General features: G+C 37.3%; 1 protein-coding gene and 1 long non-coding RNA gene across 6 annotated transcripts in view; one reads left to right on the forward strand and one right to left on the reverse strand.

Annotated features, from left to right (window-relative positions):
- Positions 1 to 2,808: 2,808 nt before the first annotated feature.
- On the forward strand, positions 2,809 to 5,617 carry LOC113052326 (uncharacterized). Of its 2 annotated transcripts, XR_003277017.1 has the most exons (5): positions 2,809 to 3,096; positions 3,903 to 4,023; positions 5,037 to 5,084; positions 5,177 to 5,269; positions 5,382 to 5,617. It is a non-coding gene; the product is annotated as an uncharacterized LOC113052326 (long non-coding RNA). The 2 variants fall into 2 exon arrangements; XR_003277016.1 differs by lacking the exon at positions 5,037 to 5,084 and having other exon boundaries at positions 2,815 to 3,096.
- A 336-nt stretch (positions 5,618 to 5,953) lies between these two features.
- The window catches only part of dok4 (docking protein 4), a 36,173-nt gene continuing 18,279 nt past the window's right edge, over positions 5,954 to 23,847 (reverse strand). The window contains exons 2-11 of one of the 4 annotated variants that reach the window (XR_003277015.1): positions 19,809 to 20,116; positions 12,066 to 12,173; positions 11,538 to 11,652; positions 11,185 to 11,304; positions 10,062 to 10,251; positions 9,496 to 9,634; positions 8,516 to 8,633; positions 7,025 to 7,163; positions 6,720 to 6,937; positions 5,954 to 6,641 (exon numbers count right to left, since the gene is read on the reverse strand). Coding sequence is in view for 3 of the 4 variants with exons in the window: in XM_026216777.1 (XP_026072562.1) it covers positions 6,862 to 6,937; positions 7,025 to 7,163; positions 8,516 to 8,633; positions 9,496 to 9,634; positions 10,062 to 10,251; positions 11,185 to 11,304; positions 11,538 to 11,652; positions 12,066 to 12,173; positions 19,809 to 19,874 (1,071 nt within the window). In the remaining variant the exon portion in view is untranslated. Of the gene's footprint in view, positions 7,164 to 8,515; positions 8,634 to 9,495; positions 9,635 to 10,061; positions 10,252 to 11,184; positions 11,305 to 11,537; positions 11,653 to 12,065; positions 12,174 to 19,808; positions 20,117 to 23,847 lie in introns of all 4 variants that reach the window. The other 3 variants (XM_026216777.1, XM_026216779.1, XM_026216778.1) reach the window with 3 other exon arrangements.

The following is a 23,847-nucleotide window of genomic DNA, read 5'->3' on the forward strand; positions in this document are numbered from 1 at the left end:
CTTACTTATTTTTGGCCAACAATCTAAGGTATATGACACTGCAGAATGCCCTGGACCAAGTGTACAAGTACAGGGAGTGTTTTCGGGAAGTTATTTTACATATTTATTTTTATTTATTGAATAACGATTACACTCGGTTGTCAAAGAAAATAAATAAATAATGATGAATGAACAGCGAATAACTTGGCAATTAAATATCTAAATTGTATTATCCTATGCATATGAAAACACATATACCTTAATTGTTTGTTGTGATTTAGCCTAGATTTCGGTCCATCCAGTGATACTCCTTGACCTGAAACACAGGAGAACTTGCTTTATTGCCATTAGAAAATAATCCACTAAGCATACTTGAAAAGTAACAAGAAGGTGAATTTGTATGGCTCTCTTCAATAACCAATTTAATAATTAATACTGCTTTAAAAATCAAACTCAATGCTGATTGTAAACTGCAACATATACTTGCCAAAATCTGCAATAGAAAAGTATACAGGTTATATATTTTATGCATTTATTTATCTAAAAAATAAAAAATAAAATATAAAAAAATATTTTGTATTAAAAAATCTGGTAATTATAAGACCTGCTTTATTATTTGTATACTATAATATAATAAAGGTTGAATAATTTTCCTTGTAGGTAAGAAAGATCAAAGGAAAGGTTTTTACCTGACACAGAGGCTGTTGGCTGATATGGTTGGCAGTAACTGATGAAGAAACAACATTACAGAGAAAGGGAGGAGTTCTTAATGCTTAATTGCCTCCTTCCTCCATGAGTACTAAGAGTAATGGTCGGCTAAAATGTCCTGAAATGAAATCATTATAACTCTGGATTACAAAAATGAATAATGATGAGTGGCTGGTAAAATGGTTAACTTTAACGGAGTATGGAATTAGTATTTCAGTACATTTACATTTAGTCATTCAGCAGACGCTTTTATCCAAAGCGACTTACAAATGAGGACAATGGAGACATTCAAAATCAACAAAAGAGCAGTGATTTACAGTGCATAAATGACTTATGACTTAAAAGTTTAAGATAAAGAAAGACAAGAGATTTTAGTACATTCTGAGTGAAAGGATCATTATTGCATGCAATTTTTTATTTAAAAATATGTTTTATTGAAAAAAACCCTGCAAAATATTTTACCACAAATATTTCAGAACAAACACGTCATTTATCAATTAAAACTCATGCAAAAGGTTCATGGTGACATGCTCCAAGGCCAATCTGAACAGTGAAAGAACTGTCAAACTGGTTCTCCCAACACAACATGTTTATCACTCTCCTCTTTTATAAAGAGCACTGAAACGAACGTTTAGTAAAACAACTATTCAGAATTTCTTCAATCATGACTTCATGCTTTCTTCTTTTAGGATCTTTATTACGTGAGTCCTCATGGTATAAACATGTCTGTCAACTTATCATTTTATCAACTTAACTTATCACATATCAGCATTAACTTTCACAGTAGTGCTGCTGTCTTGTAAAGAGATGAAAAACATCTGATAATCAAACAGCACAATGTCAATAAGCATTACTTTCAGATCCAGAATATCTCCAGGGACCTGCTGGCTGTTTATGTACAAAACATATAACTCACTTCAGGGTGATTACATGAATGTTGAATTACTATAGTTCTTAGATTTCCTGCAAAAGCGGTGAAGGGGGATTATAAGGAATGATGTACTTTTGGTACATTACTGGTGTGTGGTATTATTAGATGTCTACCAAGCAACAGCCTGTAAAAATCCTGTAATTTCTATACATTTTTAATGGATAGCACTGTAAAGCGATTGATAAAAACAAATGTGCAAACTGCAAAATGGACATACAGGGAAATCTTAAGTTTGGGGTCGGTAAGATTTTTTTAGAAATATGTCTATTATCCTCACCAAAAAAAAAAAAGTTATATTGTGAACTAGAACTTTCTATTTTAACATATTTAACGAATTTATTAATGTGATGGCAAATCTGAATTATATAAAAAATTATTTAAAAAAAATTATACATCCCGGTTGAAAGTATTAAAGTATTTCTTTAAAAAACAAAAACAAAACAAAAAACCTTCTAACCCCATAGATTTGGTAGTGTACATTCATTTATGTGGGCATATTTTGGGTACATTACAGCGAGTAACTGAAAATTAGACATGGCAAAAAAGAAGAAAAACTTAAATGAATGCTCACCTTTGAAGAGCTGTTAAAATATGTACTGCTAAAAAAGTCTGCAGGGAAACCTGAAAAAACTATTTTTCCTCAAAGTGTACAATCACGACAATCAGATCAGCTCAATTCCTTTTAATGATACATACGACATGAGTTAATAAATCCCAGCACTGAACGACTATGTATAAATGAATAAAGCTACAAGTATTCACACCCTCAAGACTGAAGCTCAGTCAGATAATACAGTCAAATTAATTCTGTGCCAGACATAAAAGAGCTTGTTTTATTTTTATTTTTGGCCTGTATGTAACTGATTTATATGGATAGTAGAGGGAGTACAGACAGTGAAGGATAAACCAATAGGACCAACTGTAAACGGTTAACCAGCAAGACTTTCTTGGTCAACCAGCTTCACCAAGCTAGTCACAGTCAGATCGATCAAACTCCAGTTGCCTGCATGAGCAACCAAGCTCATTATACAATGTGCACTAACCGCTCCAACACACAGGGTTATAAATTGAGTTTCAGCATGAGAAAAACACAACAAGTGTAGCTGACTGAAAACATTGTAGGGTCACATAATATAAATGTCTGCTGAGATATGAAAGCAATAAAGATACCCTTAATTTCACACTGTAAAAAATTACTGATGCAAAAAGTTGTACAAATGAGGAAATACATGTTGGCTCAACATAATGGTTGTGTCAAAAAAGAAAAATATGTTTGGTCAATGATTGCATGATTTCCATGATTGTACTACAAAATGTTCATCAAGAGAAAATAAATAATTATGTTGAGATAACTTTTAACGTTGCACAAAAAATATTATGTTGGCCGAGCAAGAGAGAACAGCGTCAATCGTCTGAGCATGCGCAAAGGAGTTCTACCAGGCAGCGCTGCAGCAGGCTGGAGTCACGACATTGCATTGGTGAGTACTTTGTGCTGCGAGTTAATGAGCAAATTTAGGTTAATAATATATCGATTGTCTATCAACAAAGTTTGAAATAGCTTTATTGTGAGTACCTACAGTGATTAGCAGTGCTGGAAAATAACGTTTAACTCATAAAGCTTAGCATTCCTTTCCAACTGGCATGTGATTTAAAGTCGACCCTAACGGTTATTAAGCATGACATGTTCCCGTTTAATATATTTAATGGTCAATATTTTCAAATTCCATTTACATTTTGGCTTATGATATATATGATAATTGACTGTAACAGACAGCTAGTCTTGACAACTTGTGCTATTGCTATCACAGAGTGACTGATAATTTAGGCTAACGTTAGTTCTAACTGTTAGTGGCATTCAAAGCACATGTGCCTTCGTGTTAGCAGCTAGTACTTTGCACAAAGCCTCAATTTGCAAGAGTGAAATAACATTTCAGTCTGATAAAAATAAATAAAGAGTTGTGCTAACACGAAAATTAATAGCTGCTAATGTTATCAGATTTGTAAGCTGTTTAACGTTATCAGTTTTCCAAACGGTTACATGTTTCCGTTTAATATTTTTAATGGTCAATATTTTCAAATTCCATTTGCATTTTGGCTTATGATATATATGATAATTGACTGTAACAGACAGTTAGTATTGACAACTTATGTTTTTGCTATCACAGAGTGACTGATAATTTAGGCTAAGAAATAATTTGCTTTGCTTTTAATTGTTTGCTTCTGAATCTTTCATTACCCACGGGTTTGTGCTGAATTCTTCCGCATCTACCGTATTGACCTGAAGTCAGCATTCCTGACATCGCTGGACAATCACACCCAGGGGTTGCTAAAGATGTACAGAGCCAAAAGCAAGACTGGGAAGGTGGAACAACTTGGATGAACTTCTGGAACAACTGGATGCCCAGGTATATTAATCATTTCTTTGTATAAAATATAACAGTGTTAAACAGTGTAACATAATTTACTGATACCTGTTTAAGAGAACAAACTGCCAACAGCTCACTGATCCACAAAAACTTAACTGCAAAACTCAACATTTTAATTTCAAGGTCTCTGGCAGTTGAGTTGATAATTGTCTTGTGACATTTATCCATTGCTCATTATGTAAACAATAGAATTATATTATATGATCAGAATTTGTCAAAAAGGTTCAATGTATACTTGATTTTGATGATCTACAATACATGTACAAATCCCGCAAATACATAATATAATGTATGCCATAAATGGCGTTCAGAGATGATGGCTTATTTTTTTGCTTGTGGGATGCCACACGTATTGTTTACGTTATCTTATTTACATGGAGTGTACATGGAACCTTGGTTGAGATTTTGATTATGGTGCTATTTTATTGTTTCAATTGGTATGGATAACAAAATGGGCAAAGCAATCAACTTCCCTGATTAAGACCTTGAGATCAACATGTATGCATTAGAGAGAAATATTTTGGTGTAGTATTAAGCTGTTTTTCTCCTATCATATAGCTCCGTTTGACCAGCACCTACATACTGGGCAGAATTGACTCATTTCACCATTGGTTAATCTTGATTAGCCTCATGAAAGTCACCTGACATGCTTTTGGTCAATATGACTGAACAAAAAACAGCCATCGTGCGCACAGCATGTTTGAGATCTATTTTAGGACTGTTAGAAAACCACTCTCAGTATCTAACCTAAGTAGACTCTGGTAATGTTATTCAAACAGTCTTAAAGGGATACCCCACTGACATTCTTCTAAATATCTTCCTTTCTGTTCAGCAGAAGAAAGAAATTCATACAGGTTTGAAACAACATGAGGATGAGTATATGATGACAGAACTTACATTTTTCGGTGGAGTATCTCTTTAAGGGATCTGTAGACTTACTGCACTTGTTAGCTGATTATCCCTCTCAGATTGTAATCTTGATTGTATTTCAGGAAACTATTTCATGAAGTTGGTTGAAATGACGCCCAATGGTGAAAAGAGTAGGTGATCCTAAACATTTGGTAGAGTATATGTGTAACCCCTTTGTTAATTAAGCGACTTAATAATGTCTTATTGATGGTCTTTTTGGCAGACCACAGATCTAACTACTCATTGAAGGTCTGCTGTTCTTAGTGGTCTTCCCCTGTACTTGAGAGAGCCAGCTTCAATTTCAAAGACTATTAAGGTAATTAATTTGAATATCTTTATTATGGTATTACTGTTTGTGATGCAGTAGTGATTGCATAAGACATTATGCTTTCAGTCTGACACTAAAAGACATTTATTGTGTTTCACAGGATACTGAGGCACTGGGGCCACACACAAAGGCCATGAAAATGAAGTGACTGACAGTTCTACCAACTCAGGACCTTATCCCACAGTGGTCAATGTGGCTGTAGTAGTGGAGGAGGAAGTTGTCATGGACAATCTGGGAGACTTCACAAATTCCCTCATGATGTTTGTTTCGGCACTGGTTGAATACTTGTGTAATATTTTACTTGAGGCTAACAGGCAAATTCATATGTATTTAAATAAATAAATAAAATGTTTTTTTTTTTATCAAAGCCTAGTGTGTAATTTATTTGAAATAATGAAAAATAGACTATTTTGACCAAGAATAAATATTTAATACAACATTTTCTTTCAGTTTGAGTCTGCTTGTTGGCCCAACAAGCTATGTTTAGTCAACAGAAAATATTTAATTGACACAACATTCTATTTCAAGTTCAGTCTACATGCAGGGGTAGTCAGCACAACACAAAAAAGTTGGTTTCCGCAACTTAAATTGGGCCAACTCAAAATTTTAGGTGCAACGGGTCACTAGAAATTTTTATGTTGGAGAGGCATATTTTTTTTTACAGTGCATGGAAGTAACTGGAAATAGCTGACAATCATGGAAATCCAAAAACAGGTCTCTTGTGAGGCATACCACCTTATTTAAGATGTTTTTCTCCTCTTTTACAGAGCTAGTATAAAGCCTTTTACATACAGAATTGCTGAACCACTAAAGAAAACCTACTACCATACACTGCAATTTGTCTTGTGCTTTGTTGGTAAACTTCAATAAATAATTCATTTAAACCACATCCGCTGGGTATAATCAAAATCTTTGATTCCATCTATACGTGGATCTCTGACCCACGTGACACCTTGCAGATAAAACGGTGGATCAGTCTGTCTGAAAAGATCAACCACAGCTCGAGGCACATGAGCGAGACTAACCAAGGCTTTCTTCATCACATGACAGAGATTGGACAGACAGTTTTGTTTGTCAGAACTGTCCATTTTAAAGAAAGGAAAAAGGAGAAATAAAATGCAAAAAAATGCCACTTTCAGAAAGTGCTCCCAGTTCTCTGGGCTTGGGAAGTCTTACAGACATGCTAATCAAATCATGATTAAAGCATCTGATCAAAACACGCTTTGGATTACTCAAACTGAAGAGCAGAAGTGTTTACGGCCTTTCCTCCGGGCCGCTGTGGTTTGCTGGACACCCTCTCGAGTTGAGACTTCTACAGGAGTCTAAGGAACCCCTCCGTTGCTCTTCCGTAATTGCTTACCTTGGGGGACATGCATAGGGTTGAAGAGCATGCATGAGATTAGAGTTAGAATAAGAGATATTATTGAGAAGAACCTACAGTACAGTCTACATTTGCAGAAACCCAGCAAGAGTGACCATATTGCACCGTGAAGGCGACTGAGCCAGTTCCAACACTTTGTCGCATCTCTTGTGTCTGTTTTGAGGGTATGTGAGCGCTTCTAGCTTCACAGTGCATTCCCTCATTCCACAGTAAGTGCCTTCAGCGCCGCCGGCAGGCTCGGGGGGACTGAGGCAGCACGGCAGCATGGATCTTCCCTTGCCGAAGAAGATGGAAAAACTTAGGGCAGAGTGCAGTGTGGAGGGAGGTCAAGAGGTGAAAAACTGGAAGGTTTCAATGCTCACTCGCTGGGGTACGTGGGGTAATGTGTCGGGGGTTGAGGGCCGCCGTGGCCCACAGGAAAGGTTGACTGTCTTTCTGGAGGAAGGCGTTTAGAGAAGAGGTCAGTGTCCACTCCTGGTTGAGGATCACCGTAGATTTCACCTGAAAGAGGATGACAGGAGTTAATGGGACAGCTAAATAGCACAGTCTGCTTAATTTTGCATGCACAAGCAGTAACAGGTTGTTTGTGTTACTTTAAAGCAGAAAATAAAGTGGTTTCTGGGTTACTACACAGATTTTTATTTTATTTTGATAACACCAAAAATTATAAAATGGTCATCAGAGGTTTTCTATTTCAGTATGTATTTTAAAATATCCTTTTTTTTTCTGTGATGGCAAAGCTGTATTGTACTCGGCAGTCATTACTCTAATCTTCAGTGTCACATGATCCTTCAGAAATCATTCTAATATGCTGACTTGGTGTAAATATTGAAATAATGTTGAAAACAGTTGTCCTGGCTCAATATTTTGAGGAAACTGTAATGCATGTTTTTCAGGACTACTTGAATTAAAAAAAATAAATAAAAAAATTCATTTGAAATAATAATCTTTTAAAAACATTATAAATATCGTTACTACTGTCTTTACATCAATTAATGCATCCTTGCTAAATAATAGTAACTTTTTTTCCAAAATAATTCCAACTGACCCCAAAGCTAGGACACATAAGTATCTCAATACTAAGGTCACTTTTTCAAAACTCTTCACAAAGTGAACAAATCATCAGTCTATAAGTGGGCTAAACTGTGAATCATTTATCATTGCTTCATCACAAAATGCATTAACTGATGACATCTGTCAAATTACATGAATCTTTTTATCACTTTGAAACTTTATGTAATATACAAGCCAAATATAACGTTTACATAAAGTTTTCAAAACTGTTAAACTTAAGTTCAAAACATAGCACAGTACAAAAATAAATAAGATTAATAAGAAAATTTTTAGAGTCATATCATATAGAAAAAAAAAATCTAATACTATCAAAGCAGTTGCATGTAACTGGAAATCCTCACAAGTCATTACCAAATGTAAAAAATAAGAAAATAGTTTTTAAAAAGTGACTTTAGTATTGAGAAATGTGTCCTAGCGATTGTAAAAAAAAAAACTGTAAATGTAAATTTGTTCAACTGGAAACCAAGTGTAACTATGTAAAAGTTTGAATAATCAGGACTGAGTCAGCGTTGAAGGATAGGCATTGTTTGTATGTTTGTCACTTTGTGTGAAACTTGCTTCAAGACTTTTTCTCCAAATCATTTATTCAGTTATTTTATGTTGCTTCATAGAAGACTACATGTCACAAGGATGTTGATAAATAGTTTAATATTGTGCTTTCTGGGATTGCTACTTGCAACAACATTAGTTTTCGCAGCTGTGTTTTTGCCATGCGGCCCCAGGCTCCTAAAATGTGATTATTGTACTGACACACACTTATCGACACTGTTCAAACACACCGTTGGCAGTGTCCACCCCAGCCTGCGATCCGGTGATGTGGTGCCAGAAAGCACTTCGTGGTAAGATTGCTGTCGGGGTGCAGGGGTAGGAAGTCCCCTCTAAACCCTTAGATAAAAGCTGAGGAGAGATAGAAGAAGAGAGATGGAGAAGAATTTCAATTAGTTTGCTAATAACACAATTATGCCTTTGGTTCTGTAGTTTTGAGAAGTTGTAAGACAGGAAGAAAATCAGCAGTCTGCCATCTCTCCAGCTTTGTTTTAATACACACTATGTGTGTCTACTGCTTCAAAATATTGGGTTAGTAGGACTTTTTTTTTTGAGAGAGAGAGAAATTAATTAGTTTATTCAGCAAGGATGCATTCAATTGTAAAAAAATATATATACTGTTATGGGAGTTTTATATAATAACAAGTAATTTCTATTTCAAATAAATGCTGTTCATTTTAACTTTTGATTCACCAAAGAATCTTAAAAAATTTATCACTGTTTCCACAAAAATATTCAACAGCACAACTGGTTTTAGCTGTGATAATATGAAATTATACTTTCTGTTAAATATTACTTAAAAGATCACGTAACACTGAAGACTGAAGTAACGGCTGCTAAAAATTCAGCTTTGCCTCTTCAGGAATAAAATACATTGTAATAATACTTAACAATATTACTGTTTTACTGTATTTTTGATCAAATAAATTAAAGCTATAAATAAATAGTATATTGAAGGGTATATTATCAAAGTAAAAATTTGCATTAAAAAAGTTTAACTGATTTGAGACCGTTCCAAAGAAGGTCTTTTGCACAAAGGAATTCACAAGGCCAGTCTGGCAAAATTGCTTATTATAGTGACCTAGAAATAGAGTAGACTATTTTTGTTGAAATGTCTTAGTTTTAAATGTGTCAAAACTTTGTCTATTTTCTGATTCAAATTAGATTTTCAAAGTGGCCTCAGGCGTTTGAACCCACTGCACGCTTTGGTTACCTTGCTGTTTTTTTCCATTTCCATAAGGACTCTCTTATGCTGCTCAGCTATAGCCAGAGTGGAAGAATGAACCCTTTGGTAGATCTGCTCTCCTTCCCGTGTCTGGAAAGTGTACAGGCCCTCACCACTGTCACACATCCTAAAAAAAATAACAAACAAGATAGCAATACACAATCTAGCAAAGCAAACAAGAACGAAACCATTAGCTAGACTTGATTTGTGTGTTGCATAACAATAGCCACTAGGGGGCAGTGTTACACCAGACTCGAACTTCTCTTTAAAACTCTCTTCTTCTCTTTCAAAGGGCATCCAGCTGGCGATGTGACTCTTCTTTTATTATTTGATCAAAGCAGTGAGGGAGATAAGAACACCTAATCTGCCACAAAACTCCTTGTAATCCACTCAATAAATCCTTTTAGGAAGTCCACAGGTCAATGGCTCTCTCATCTGCTTCCATGTTTCTCCTACATATAAATGACCACACTGAACTAAAAATAATACACTTCTCAAGACCTTGTTCAATGTCATATGGGCTTTAGATGAATGTTATCTTAAACATATTTGACCTGCCAGCCTCAAAGGTGAAGCGCGTAGCATCCCGTCCGTAGCGCCTCAGCGAGCAAAGCGGCCAGGTGACTAGCTTGGTGCGAGGGTTGTGAATATCCCACAGGTAGATGTTTTCATGCGTTATCTGCATCATACACTCTCCGTAGATGTCAAGATTGGGGCAGGGCAACAGGAACACGTTGAAGCGCTCTGTAAGAAAAAATAAGAGAGACCGATACTAGGTATTTGGTTAACTGTATTTTCTTAACTGGTAATTTTTACAGAAACAAAGCTTAACCTTAACATATATGGAGAAAAATGTCGGTAGCACTTTATTTTACACTCATGTTCCTCATGTACAAACTATGTACTTATTATAGTAATTACAATTACTATGTAATAACTAGGTACTAACCCTGAACCTACCCCTAAACCTAACCCTACCCCATGTAGTTACCTTGTGTAACAGAACTTTCTTATATAAATACACTGTAAGTACACTATAAGTACATGTTAGTACACGTACTGTAAAATAAAGTGCAACCAAAATGTCAATGGTTTTATATGTAAATGTTCCTGTAAAATATGGTCTAATTTATTGTTGGTGAAAACTATTAAGTACTACATTATAAATGATGAAAAACAGTCAAATACTCCTAGAAGTCTCTGTGACACATCACATATGATTATATTATATTTAAATAATTTATTTTAATCTTATTTCTCATATATACATAAGGGTGGTTACTGTTAAATTTTCTGTAGTAAATGTTTATTGTATTATTTTGTTGTCATGTTATGGATAGGCCAAGCAGATTTTAGACGTTCAAGTAGATCAGTTACATCATATCACGTGATGAAATATACAGTTGTAATTTGTAAAATAAACCAGCATCAATTTTTTATCCAGTAATAGCCAAAACATTGTCATTGTATTTTTTTACAGTGAAATTCTGTCAACCACAGCTGCTGATTATTTAATGAAAATTTAACAGGATATTTTTGACAGTGTGTATTAAACTAAGGGCTACAGAGTTGACACTGAAGTATACAACAGATTTAAACCAGTACTCTTTATATTAAACAAGCTACAGGAATCCAGCTCGTAGGTAAGCAATAGTACAAACGGCTTTAGTCTCTTACCTGTGTGTTCACACTGAACTCCAGCGGCCAGGAGGTCTGGTTCTCCAAGACTGATGTCATTAACACGTGTCCCCAAGCACTCGATAGACAAGGTCTTAAACCACTCTTCAGCCTCCAGCTCTGTGACAACAGGAAGATTCAATGATGTCAAGAAATGAACAGGATCTTTCAATGAAGATGTTCTATGAATAAAACATACACTAGGAGACACAGCCTGTTATTGTGCCTGAGAGCAGCACGTCATCAGACCGTATAGAGCGAAATGCTAATATCAAGAATGAAAGCTTCTTTAAGTGAAGCATCCTCATCATCAGCTGCTGCAGCAAAACAAGCCTCATGAACAGATACTGTACCTGATTCACAGGTGAAGGTTCGAGAGGTGTCATCTGTAAAGACGATGGCCACGGCTTGCCGCTTCGTGTCACGAGGCAATCTCGTGATGTTCTTCACATTACTAATCTCTGTCACCTGTGTGCAAAAGGAAACCAATGCAAACTCAGAAGTAGTGACAGAGCCAAGTTGTTCAGACAGACTTCATTTGCATCATCTGGAAAGGCGCTTGTGCTCTCTTAATCATCTAATGTATCTTTCACAGTGCAGTAAAGAAAGGCGAATGAGACGATAAACACAAAGAAACCGCAGGCTTGTGCGTCAGCAAAGTTAGAGAAAATCGTGTGTGGATACTTTTATTCAAGAAATTATCTGTTTACCCACTGCCAGTCTTGTAATCTCGCCCGCCAGCTCTTGGGGTATGAATGTGCTTTATGTGGCTGTTAGTAAAATTGGAGTACTGAAGTGACACTTGAATGTTTTCCTTGAATATCTAATTTCTCCTGTGACATTTTCAGGCCTCAAGTGAACTGTTGCAGTGAGAAGTGTACCTTAGGGCAGGCTCTGATGTAGGCTGACTTCTCATCAGGGTATTTTTCCAGTCTGCGAGGTCCTTTACTGGACGACTTCTTAAACACCAGCCAGCAGCGCCGATAGATCTGAAACACACATGCGTATAATCACAAAGGGTCCAAAAATAACACTCACCATGTGCAAAAGTGAGTTGTGAAATATCACAATTTAAAATGAAATAAAATGTCATATATTCTTGTGATGCAAAGCTGACTTTTCAGCAGCCATTACCCCAGTCTTCAGTGTCACATGATCCTTCAGAAATCATACTGATATACTGATTTGGTGTTAAAGAAACATTTCTTATTATTATCAATGTCGATAATAATTCTGCTAAAAAACATTTTTTCAGGATTCTTCGATGCATAGAAAGTTCGAAAGAGCAGCAAAGAAATATTTTGGAACATTATAAACACCTTTACTGTCATTTTCAAACAATTCAATGCCAAAATAATGACAATAACTATAACTATATATTTTAAAAAAGAAAAACCCTAACGCTAAACTTCTGAATGGTAGTATAAATAAACAGCACTGAGAGACTGGGTAATATAGAACATGATTCGTATGTGGTTCAGTGACCTACGCTTTATTGCAAATATACAAGGGAAAAATGAAAAACACTTGCTTAGAATAATTTTTTCCAAAGATAGAACAAGTCATTCTGCTGGATAAATGTGTTGTTTGTGCAATATGAAAGCTTGCAATTAAACCTCCAGCAGTTGTGATCTGTCTTTATCTTTTGTAAACACTCTCTCTCCCTCAATCGACCCTGCTGCCATAAAAGCCATTTTCTGTTTACACCACTGACATCCTTCAACGACAGATCCTACAGTTGCCACGGTAACCCCCGTCCAGCCAGCCCAAGGCCAGTCCCATCACTCGAAATTGTTCCTGAGCAACATTATTTCTATATCATCTATTCAACAACCATTATGACCCTTTATCAGAGCAGCCTGATGGATTGGTTTGATGAGGAACAGCCTTCCTTTGTGTTGGAAGATAACAGGAATGGCAATCGAGAAACAAAACATTTGAACGGTAATTGGGTCAACAAGGAAAAAGAGTATTCTTTAAGAAAAATTTTTTGTTTTTTTTTGCCTAAATAACCCTTTTGAGTGAATTAAAGTCACTGTTTAGACTGATCAAATTCCCTGGTGTTTAGACAACGTTTTAAAATAAAGTTACATTCTGACTCACACGGTCATAAACAGTGCATTAGTCATCAGGCTCGTATTATGACAGGCCTGCACTGCACCTCAAATATAAACAAGCCAATCCACATGCTTTTAACTATATTATCCATGAATGAACATATCAATAGGTGATTTGGACTAAAAGGAGACCAAAAGAGCCAAAACAAAAGGTCCAAAAGGGTCCCAAAGAAAAATCTTACAGTGTGTCCGGTTTCCTGCCAAGATGACTGATAGAAAGCTGAACTGAGCTGATGAGCTTTTGTTTTTATCATCTAAGCTGGCCTTAATGTCATTGCCACTCGAATGCTTGGACCCATTTTAGGGAGCAAGTTAGCTGCATGGTTTTCTATTCACAGCAGGTAGAAGATTGATCCCTTGTTTGCATCATATTGTCCCCTGAGGTTACACTAATCCTCTGTAAACAGACTGTGCAACAGCATCAGCAGAGAGTGACTGCGTGTGTGTGTGTGTGTGTGTGTGTGTGTGTGAGACGTCCCCTCTCTCACTGCCGCTTTACTGTTTATATATCAGTCTGAGCAACATCAATACACACACAGAGATGCATACACACACAAAAACCACTCTATCCTGGTGTCACTCCCTTTCTAAAGAAGTACCATGGTAGCCTGTATTTCCATTAAAATACTGTTTCTACAGTTTAAATTATAGCATTTAACTTGCTGTTAGGCACCACTGTCATTAAAAAGAAATTAAAATGAAAGAAAGAAAGTGGACAGAAGCTTCTTTTACTGTTGGAAGGAGATCCTGCACTATTGTTCAGAAGTTGGTCAGTAAGAATATTTTTATTCAGCAAGGATGCCTTAAAATGATGAGTAGGAAGCTCATAGGAAGAACAGCCTTTTTTTTGCAATAGAAATAATTTACCATTATAAATCCTGAGAAAAAAAGAAGATATCAGTTTCCATAAATAAATAAAAAACTGGTTTCAACATTATCGTGTTTTTTTTTTTTTTATGTGCACCAAATCAGCATATAATAATTTTTTTCCTGAACGTGTCAGGGTTACTGAGGGAGAGGTCCCAGATGCAGAAAGAACAACGTTTATTGACAGATAAGACAAGGCACGGTAGGAGGGAGTAGCTTGAAAAGTCCAGACAGTAGGATAGGGCATACAACAGTGGGCAAAAATCAGACCGGGGAGCTATGACCTAGAAACAAGATAACTAGGGAAATAACCAAAGCTAACTAACCAAAGTAAACTAAAAAGGTAAAGCAACAAGTACAAAATAAAGTTCTAGAAATAACTGGAAAGACTAACCAAGAAAATAACGCAAAGGGGAAAATAGATACTTTAAAGGACAAGTCAAAGTGAGATTCAAACAAAAATAAACACTTAAACTAGACTATAATAAACAGTGATGAGATAAACTTAAGCTAACAAATACCAGACTTTAACTGACAAGGGAAAAAACTCTATTAGTTTAGAACAGCTAGCACGCTATGGAGACACTAACTCACACACAAAACGAACCGGCAACCACATGAGGGAATAGATCACAATAAATAGGAAGGAAAGCACACAGCGACATGAGGGACAGGTGACAACACTCTGACTAATGAGGACTAAACAAGGGGGTGTGACCAGGGAAAACAAGGAGGTGGGATAAGAGGAGCACGTGGCAGACACAAGAGACACAACTCTGTGCTCAGGCACAAAATAAACAAAGACACATTGAACAATACAGTACAAACAAGTCTGTCAGGGCAGGATCCTGACAGTACCCCCCCTCTAAAGGACGCCTCCAGGCGTCCACCTTGGGTGGAGGAGTGAAAGGGGGCACGGGCATGGTAGGGAGCCAAGACGGTACTGACTTGGGGGGTGGGTGGGATGAAAACTTTGGAAATCCAGGCCTATCAGGGAAGACAGGGGGTGGGCTGGGAGGGGTGGAAAATGTTCCAGGGGAATGGATAGTGAAAGGCCTGGGTGCTGCCGGCTTGGGGAAACCCTGTCTATCCCACTTTGCAAAGGTGGGGGCATGGCTGGTGGCACCTCTCCCTACAGGAACACCTCTCACAGGCAAGGGTTGCCAACTGGACTGGGTATTCAGGGTGGATTTCCGGGTATTCTTGGTTGGCAAGACATGACCAGCAAGGGATTCTGGAATGGCCTCAAAGAGATTAGGGTTCTCTGGACCGTGCTCCAAAGTCGACTGTGGAAGGTTTGTGGGGACTGTCGAAATGCCCTCCTTGGCCACAGGAAGAGACTCAGAAGCTGATAAACTGCCCCCTGGGGCGGCAGGAATGGGCTCAGAGACTGACCTTTAGCTGCCCTCCGGGGCTACTAGAATTGACTCGGGAGTGGGTTCTTGACCGCCCTCAGGGGCTGCGGAGCTGCCCTCCGGGGCTACTGGAACTGACTCGGGAGTGGGTTCTTGACCGCCCTCAGGGGCTGTGGAATTGCCCGCTGGGGCCACCAAGATTGGAGTCCTCTGTGGGCTAGACACAGGGTCTGGAGCCGACACTGAAGTGAGCTCTGGAGCTGGCTGCTCACCACTAGACTCCATGGTCATGACTGAAGCAGCAGGCCACTTGAGATCACCCAGGGAAACTGCAGGAGGGATCTCCAGACCAAGGTCTCTAGCTCTCCTGGCCCGGGCCCTCCTACCCCTTCGTCTCCCAGGCCTGTAAGCATTCACATCACCTACATCTTGACTTATTATTGTAATATTTCACAATAATAGTTTTTACTGTATTTTTGATCAAACAAATGCAGCCATAGTTTAAAAATGTATGACTGTATTGTTGCAATTCCAATGCTGTTTTGGCTTCTTTTGTTTCTCTTGTTTTATTGTCATTTTGTTACTAATAACATGGCCTTGCTAATTGACATTAGCTGAAAGCAAAAACTCACTCTAAATCAAAACATTAACCAAGGTATTTTTTTTTTGTTGCAGAAACCATAGTAACCATGGAAATTTTATTTCAGGGTCAAAGTCCTCACACATTATTGGTAAGCTGTATAAAAATGGGCAGTTATCCGCATATAGTCTTGTTTGTTAGCGTGACTCTCAAACTGCTCCATGGGGAATAAATCATCATGGCAGTCAAAGCCAATGTGATACAAACATGGGGGAATAATGCATGGAGGACTACACGACACTTACCTCAAGAGCTTACTGCAAGGCAATAAAAGAGAAATGGAAGGAGCAAGAGATCAAAGTAAACAATAACAGCTTATGAAGGCAAAGGGAAAATTCAGAGTTTAAACTGAAAAAAAAAGAGGAAATACAATAAGATGCAGAATGTGCCAACATTTCATAGGATAATAAGCCTATAATGAGTCTGTTTGCCCTGGAATGAATCCCTTTCTGCATTTTTGTCAGCTGTTCATCTCTCATCTGCTCTTCCTCTGAGATCTGACAGAACTCAGCTTGGCATCCTAGGATGGTCAAAGGAATAATGCGACCACTGTAACAACAGTTGCTAGGCTAAAAGCTAAAATTAAATCACTTCCTCTCAGGCAAGACTAAATTTAAAATGGCAGCTTACTGACTGTGACCACTGAAACCTGTTGGGGATTTTCTGAAACTATTCTAAAATGCAGGTCCTGTCTCTTTGTGTCAGAGAACTACTGCATCACTGTAGCTTCAGATCTTTGCTTTGACCCTCAGAGATGCATGGCAAAAATAGTATTGCAGTGCATGTCCAGTTGATTTTTGGCCTTTATTGTCTGCATCGACCAACACCCTTCCATCATCTAATGTCTGGGGTTGTTTCATAATTGTGTTGTCTGGTATTGAGCCACTTACGACTGCACATGCACTCAAAAGGGCTGGCAGTGGCTGAGGAGCAATCAGGGTAATTCCAGCATGGCAGTGAGGCCGGCGGGACAGGGCTGCCGGAACCTGAGCTGAATGCTAAACAGCGCTCTGATTAGTCTGATTGAGCCTCTTGGTCCCTAAGTGGACCGCATAGACACAGACAGTGAGAAAGGGAGGGAGCGATAGAGAGGCATACAGTCTGGCTAATTAGCATCCCCATAGGTGCACAGGAAGCTTGGCGAGGGAGGTGAAGAAGTGATCGTAAAGAGGAAGGGAGGGGGAAGGGACATAGAGACAGAGGTCCAGAACATTTTGACAAAGGGCTGACGAGACTCGCCCAGCTGCTTCATGGCAACACGTACAAACACAGAGAAAGCAGGTGGCACCACAGCTTACAATTAACCACAATTTCTTGCTATTAAATTCTATCCGACAACCTGATAATTACATTTACATTCATGCATTTGACAGCTTTAATCCAAAGCGCCCTGCATTGTATTAAATATACAATATATACATTTTATAAATTGGGAATCGATCCCATGACCTTAACCTTGTTAGCACTACATTCTACTGGTCGAGCAGCAGGACTGTCTACATAACATGATAACTAATTTTATGCTATGGTCACTAATAAAAATAACTAAATACAAAAAGCAAAAATGTGCTGCAATTTATAATTGCTTCTATTTTAATACATATTAAGATGTAACATATTCTAGTAATGGCAAAGCTGAATTTTCAGCAGCCATTACTCCAGGCTTCAGTGTTACTTGATCCTTCAGAAACAATTCTTATATGCTGATTTGGGGCTCAAGAAACACTTCTTATTATTAGCAGTGTTGAAAACAGTTGAGCTGCTTAATATTTTTGTGGAAAGTATGCAAAGCTATAAATATACATGACTTTCATTTTCACAGTCCGCCGATAGTGTTCCATTAACTTTAATATCATCTAACAGAATTTCATTTTTTGTGTGTGTGAGCTATCCCTTTAAAATACACAGATGTGAGTGCACTTGCATACATTTTATAATGCATGTGTGTACAGAATCCAGAAGCATCAGTTAGTTAGCCTCAGGTCTGACAGAAAGCCTCAACCAAAGTCAAATATGACTGAGATCTCATTGACCAAACCCTTTCTTTAACAAACACAGCAACAACTTGGTCAAAGTCTTGCAAAATATTTACCATCCACAGTCAATTCAACTCTCAGATGGACAATACAATAAAATGCTGTAACATGGGAGCTTTTAGCAAATGCAAATGGATGTTAGAACACAATATTTCCTCCAATCTGTGGCGGCTAGAGAGAGAGGGGGATAGGGCTTTGCCATGGCTCAGACACAAATGAAAATGCCGCCACACACACACTCACTCTGCTGCCAAATCAGAGCAGAGGCGGCAGCATGGATGTAAATAGTATTAGTTGTGCGTAAGCAGGGATTTACGATATTGTGCTTGCATTACGTGCACTAGCATAATATTAAATAGACAAAGAAAATTGGCTTACAATTAGGGAAGCCATATGTTAAACATTGACAGAGGAACGGTACCCATTTTGAGTTTGCACAGCACAGGAAAGCAAAATCAAGAGACAAAGACAAGCACACATAGAGTACAGACACAAGATGAAGAGAGATATATGAGAGAATGATGGGAGAGGAGGAATAAAGGGTTAAAAAAAGTGGTAAATGGAGAAAATATAAACTCCTCTTAGATTATTTAGCACTGCGTTCCCCAGGGGGACCATGTGTCACAACCCCGCTGCGGCCACAGTAACCACAATCCTGCTGACTACATAATTCAGCCATAGACCAGTGCATGAGCTCCAAAGTCACTAGACACAGTAATGCTGGAACTTCTTAGACATTTTAAAGCATCAATGCTGCCAGCTGATCCAAATTGATTTCAGCAGTGAAAACTTTCAAAGCATATGCTTGTAATCCTAAAAGCATATACAGAGCTGAAAAATGCATAAGTGCCTGTAATGCAAATAAAGCAAAGACAAACATTATATATAGTATAATGACAAAAATAAAATAATGAGATTTTTTTTCTTTACAAAAGGAAATATATATATACATATATAAACTGGCTAATATATATAATAACTAACTGGGACAGCAGAGGAGAAGCTCTCAGACCCGGTGAGACTGAAACTCCTGTCAGAGGAAGATTGTAAAGCTGTAATGAGGTCTCTGGGCCAACGATGAGGCTAAATTAGTAGTATAAATGTAGTCCCCCCATGTCCTGCACCATTATTGCTTCACGCGCATCTTCCAAGGGAACAATTTGTTCAATCTCTTTAAAAACATCCAATTATCCACATATATTATAGAACATATATTATGTTCTGTAAGATGCCTAGTCTGATTTGGATGAAATGTTAAACAACATGAACAATGCTTGGACGTTCTGATGCCACATACTGTCATTTATCTTGCCAATTCATTAAATTAAATGCTAACCAACACAAACTGATATAGTGCTTGTTACCATATATAAAACATTTTTATATACGGTCTATAATAATTCTGATTAAAGGTAATATTATTAAATGCCAAAAGATAGCAATTCAGACTCTATGCTGAGACATTTTATGCCATATACTGTTCAAAAATGAAGTTATGTTAATTAAATGTGTTGCATGCCATTTTCTTTTAAATTATTTGTGAAATTTACTAGTAAACCCTACACGAACTGTTTTTCATTGCACTAACAAATAAAAAACTTCTACTCACCCCCAGTTTCCTGCTCCGCACGCGGACATAGCCCTGCTTGACAATGTCATTGAAGTTGGAGGCCATCTCTGAGGAACCTGGGAACTTCTAGAATGAATAAAGGCTTGCATCCAGCCCTTCGGTATCCCCCTTCAGCCAGTCCAACCAACTCCCTGCTTCCTTCGTTCACTTCTTCGCTTGCCTTCCAGTCTTCTTTGATCTCATCAGCTCTGCAACTTTTGTGGAACTTCTCATCCAGAAGGTCATGTAGATCTTCAGACCAGGTTCACTGACAGGATTCTTGGCATCTCCTCAATCCTGCATGATCACTGAGAGATGAGGAAAAAGGGCACATTTTTTATTCATTTACGGGAATGGAGATTACTTATAGGATGATAGATTATTCATTGATTCATTGAGCTTTACTTGGGTGAAATTTGCCCACCCTTTTATGGGAATGCACTTTTTACTATACATTTTTTACTTAAGTTTTCACTGCTGAACTTGAGAAAGTGAGAGTTAAATAAACATTAAAGTTCTACATGACATATTTCTACCCAACGGCTGCTTCAAATGTCATAATGGTCTAAATTAAAATCCACTCTGACTGTAAACATTATTTCTGCACTAAATAGCTCAAACCTTGTTGTTTGGAGAATGAGAGAGATTAAACAATTCAAAGTAGCAGACTTTATACTGAGAGGAAAGAAAATCATACAGGTTTAGAACAACATTAGAGAGATTCAATTATGACAGGATTTGGATTTTTGGGTGAACCATCCCAAAATATCAGAGCGAGAAATCTTATCCACATAACCAATTTGGTAAGCTTTTACAAACCCTCAATTTAAAAGAAAAACAAAGAAGAACTGCTGACTTATAATAAGTAATAGAAGCATAATGTGTTAAACACACAGTTTCTTGGGTTTTAAGCATTCATTATAATCCTCTGAGCTCCGGCCCTCAGGCCAAAGAACTGGGACATGGTTGTAAGAGCAAAAGTAACAGCATCATCTGCATCCTCCGGAACAACACCCCAACGTGGTACACTTCCCCAGAAGAGAGCAGGAGCTTAAAATTCTTGACTGCAGTGGAACACTGACATTTAAGTTTAACAAGGAGCTCATTAGCCAGGACAGAGTCGGGCTGATCGTCGTCGGCGCTGTTGGTTTTAAAAAGTGGCTCGCTCAGGGAAGGAGGGGCCATTTGCTCAAGTAGAAGATCAGTGAATCATAATGCCATCATTATGTGCTCTCATGACCCAGCTTCAAAAGCCCTTGTCAGAAGATAAAAATAAAAGGGAGAACAAAAACAGTTGAAGGAGGATATGAACGATGAAAAAGCCGTTTTGAGAGGACCTCAATGGAACAGCATAATGAAAGCTCAAAACAAATCACAACAGCTTGAAAATCAAGACTTTAAGTGTCAGCCGAGCCTCTTTATATCCAAATCCTATAGACACAAAGAGAGTTTAAGAACAGAGGTAAAAATATAAGAAGTCCTTCATGATGCTGTTGTTTTATTGTTTTAATTTATTTAATTTTTTACCCAATTTACAGTGGTCAGTAAAAATCAGTCATTTTTAATTCCCCAGAATACATTGGAAAAACCACGATGCTTAAATTTGAATTCACATTCAAGTTTATTTTGATAGCACTGTGACTTGTATATGTGTGCATGTAGTGTATCATTATTATTCCTGTTCAGAAGGAAATTAAGCATAAACATGAAGCTATGAAGTAACAGTTTAATATAAGAGCTGCTAAGAGCCTTCTGCTGTATGATGAATGGGTATATTCAAGTTAGAGTGTAGAGCAATATGCTGAATACTAGCAATATGCAAGTATTAGGTTATGTGCAGTGAATAGGCATGACAAGGTTTTCAGTCTACCGGACCAAAAAAAGAAAAAGAAAAGAAAGAAATAAACACGATAGAAAAATGGCAAACAATTCTGAATTATTTTCTTTTAAATGTTTAAATATTACATTTACTAAATTACATATTAAATATATAAATATATTATATATGGATATATGGTCTAAATGTCAGACATAAAAGATATTTACAACCTTACAGAGAACCTATTTCAGATAAATTATTATTTTTATTTATTTATTAAAAAAAAAATGGGGGGGGGGTACTTTCTTTTAAGAATCCTTTAAAAAAATCATCAAGTATCATGGTTTTAACAAAAATATTAAACACTAAACATCACAACTATTTTCAACAATAATAATATTGTTTCTTTAGCACCAAATCAGCATATCACTGAAGACTGGAGTAATGATGCAGTAAATTTACCTTTGCTGTCAAAGGAATAAATCAAATTGAAAATGCATTCAAATTGAAAACAGTTATTTTAAATTGTAATAATATTTCAGAATATTGTATTCTGAAACTTCTGAATGGTGGTGTGTTTTAAATACAAAAAATAATAATAAAGAAATAATATTTTTTTTAAAATAATAATATATACACATATAAGAACACACATAAACACAATCCTAGCCAGTGAGTAGGCAGCTGTAAGTATGTTTAGGGTGTTAATTCCAAGTAATCTCAGGCCTGGACGAACATAAAGTGTTGTTGGCAATCTTTAGCAAGCACTTCTATCTTGAGATTGCAAAGACTGAAATTAGCAGAGAAGCCCTGTCATTGCCTGAGCTGAGGCTTCGCTTCTCTTCTCTTGTTTGTCGCAGCTAGAAACAGTGGTGACTAAGGAATCCAGGTGTGAACAAGACTCAGAGGCAACTAATGAATACAGACACCAGAATATCCCACCCAGCCCCCTGCAGCTCTAGCGACAAACAGCTTGTTAAGATGCAGGTGACACTCAAAGAGGGAGGACGAATGGAAGAAGAACATCTGTTCTCACTGTTAAGAGCAGACAGCATGCAGCAGACAGACATGTCTCTGTTGAACGCCTGGCTAATGATAGGCCAGTGATGCCTTGTTACCAAGTCTTTATAATCCCTGAGAATTGGCCGGTTACACCACATTGTTATGGGTTTAAGTCCCATTTGGAAATATGGAGTTAGGTTTCACAGGCTTTTTTTGAGGAAGTGGTGATAGAAATATGTGCTTTTATTAAATATAATATTGTTTAGTTTTGACCAAGACACAAATAATACAGTCAAACAAAATGTCTTCAATTATGAGGATGCAACTGTGCAATAACAATTTAATTGGCACAATCTCCTTTTATTGTTACAAAAATAATAAGTTCATAAAAGCATTACTGAAATAAGTGGGTGATTTCTAGTACACTTTTATTTCTTATTTACTTATCACGTATATTATAATTTATATCTTACTATATTGTATAAAATTCCACAAGTGTTTTGGAGGATGGAATACAATTATTTAGTGTTCTTTCATATCACTTGAACAAATCACAATCTTAGTACTGTCTCCTAACCAGCCATGAAGCGAAAAAGCCTCAAACAATACAGGTTATCTCTTCCATGTAAATCATATTTTTTTGTCCTACCCAGCTGCGACAGGAAATTTTTAGTCAATTTTTTTTTGCAGCTTCACACTTACAATTGGTCCAAATTTAATTCTCTTAAATTTTAAGGAGATTTATTTTTCAAAACTTCATGCATTACTGCTCAGGGTGCCATAACATATGCCTCTGACTCGAAAAAGGCATTGTGGGTGGTTCATTTCATGGTTCTGGCCATAGTTGGCAAAACTTCACCAGAAGGACTAGTGGTAGTAAATAAGAAAAGAAAGTGAATAGGAGGCGCAGAGGTGTGTTGATTGTCAGTTCTGATAAAGCCTCACAGCTGGAGTCCATCAGAGGAGAAAGTGAACTGAAAATTGAAAGAGTGCTGCAGTGACTCATACAGGCAAGGAGGCCAGTATAGAGTGGACAGTGAAATATTAAGTGTGCCTTGAGGGAAAGACAGAGAGAGCAACAGAAAGAAAGGTCATTAGTTGCAATTGTGTGTATTTCAGAGGTCACCTGTATTGACCAGAGATTGAATGAAAGAGCAAAAACGGCACTCACACACATGATTTTCAGAGAACAAAGCCAACCGAACATTGATTCATTTT

This window comes from Carassius auratus, chromosome 32 (genome assembly GCF_003368295.1).
Source record: "Carassius auratus strain Wakin chromosome 32, ASM336829v1, whole genome shotgun sequence".
In the NCBI taxonomy this organism is placed as follows: domain Eukaryota; kingdom Metazoa; phylum Chordata; class Actinopteri; order Cypriniformes; family Cyprinidae; genus Carassius; species Carassius auratus.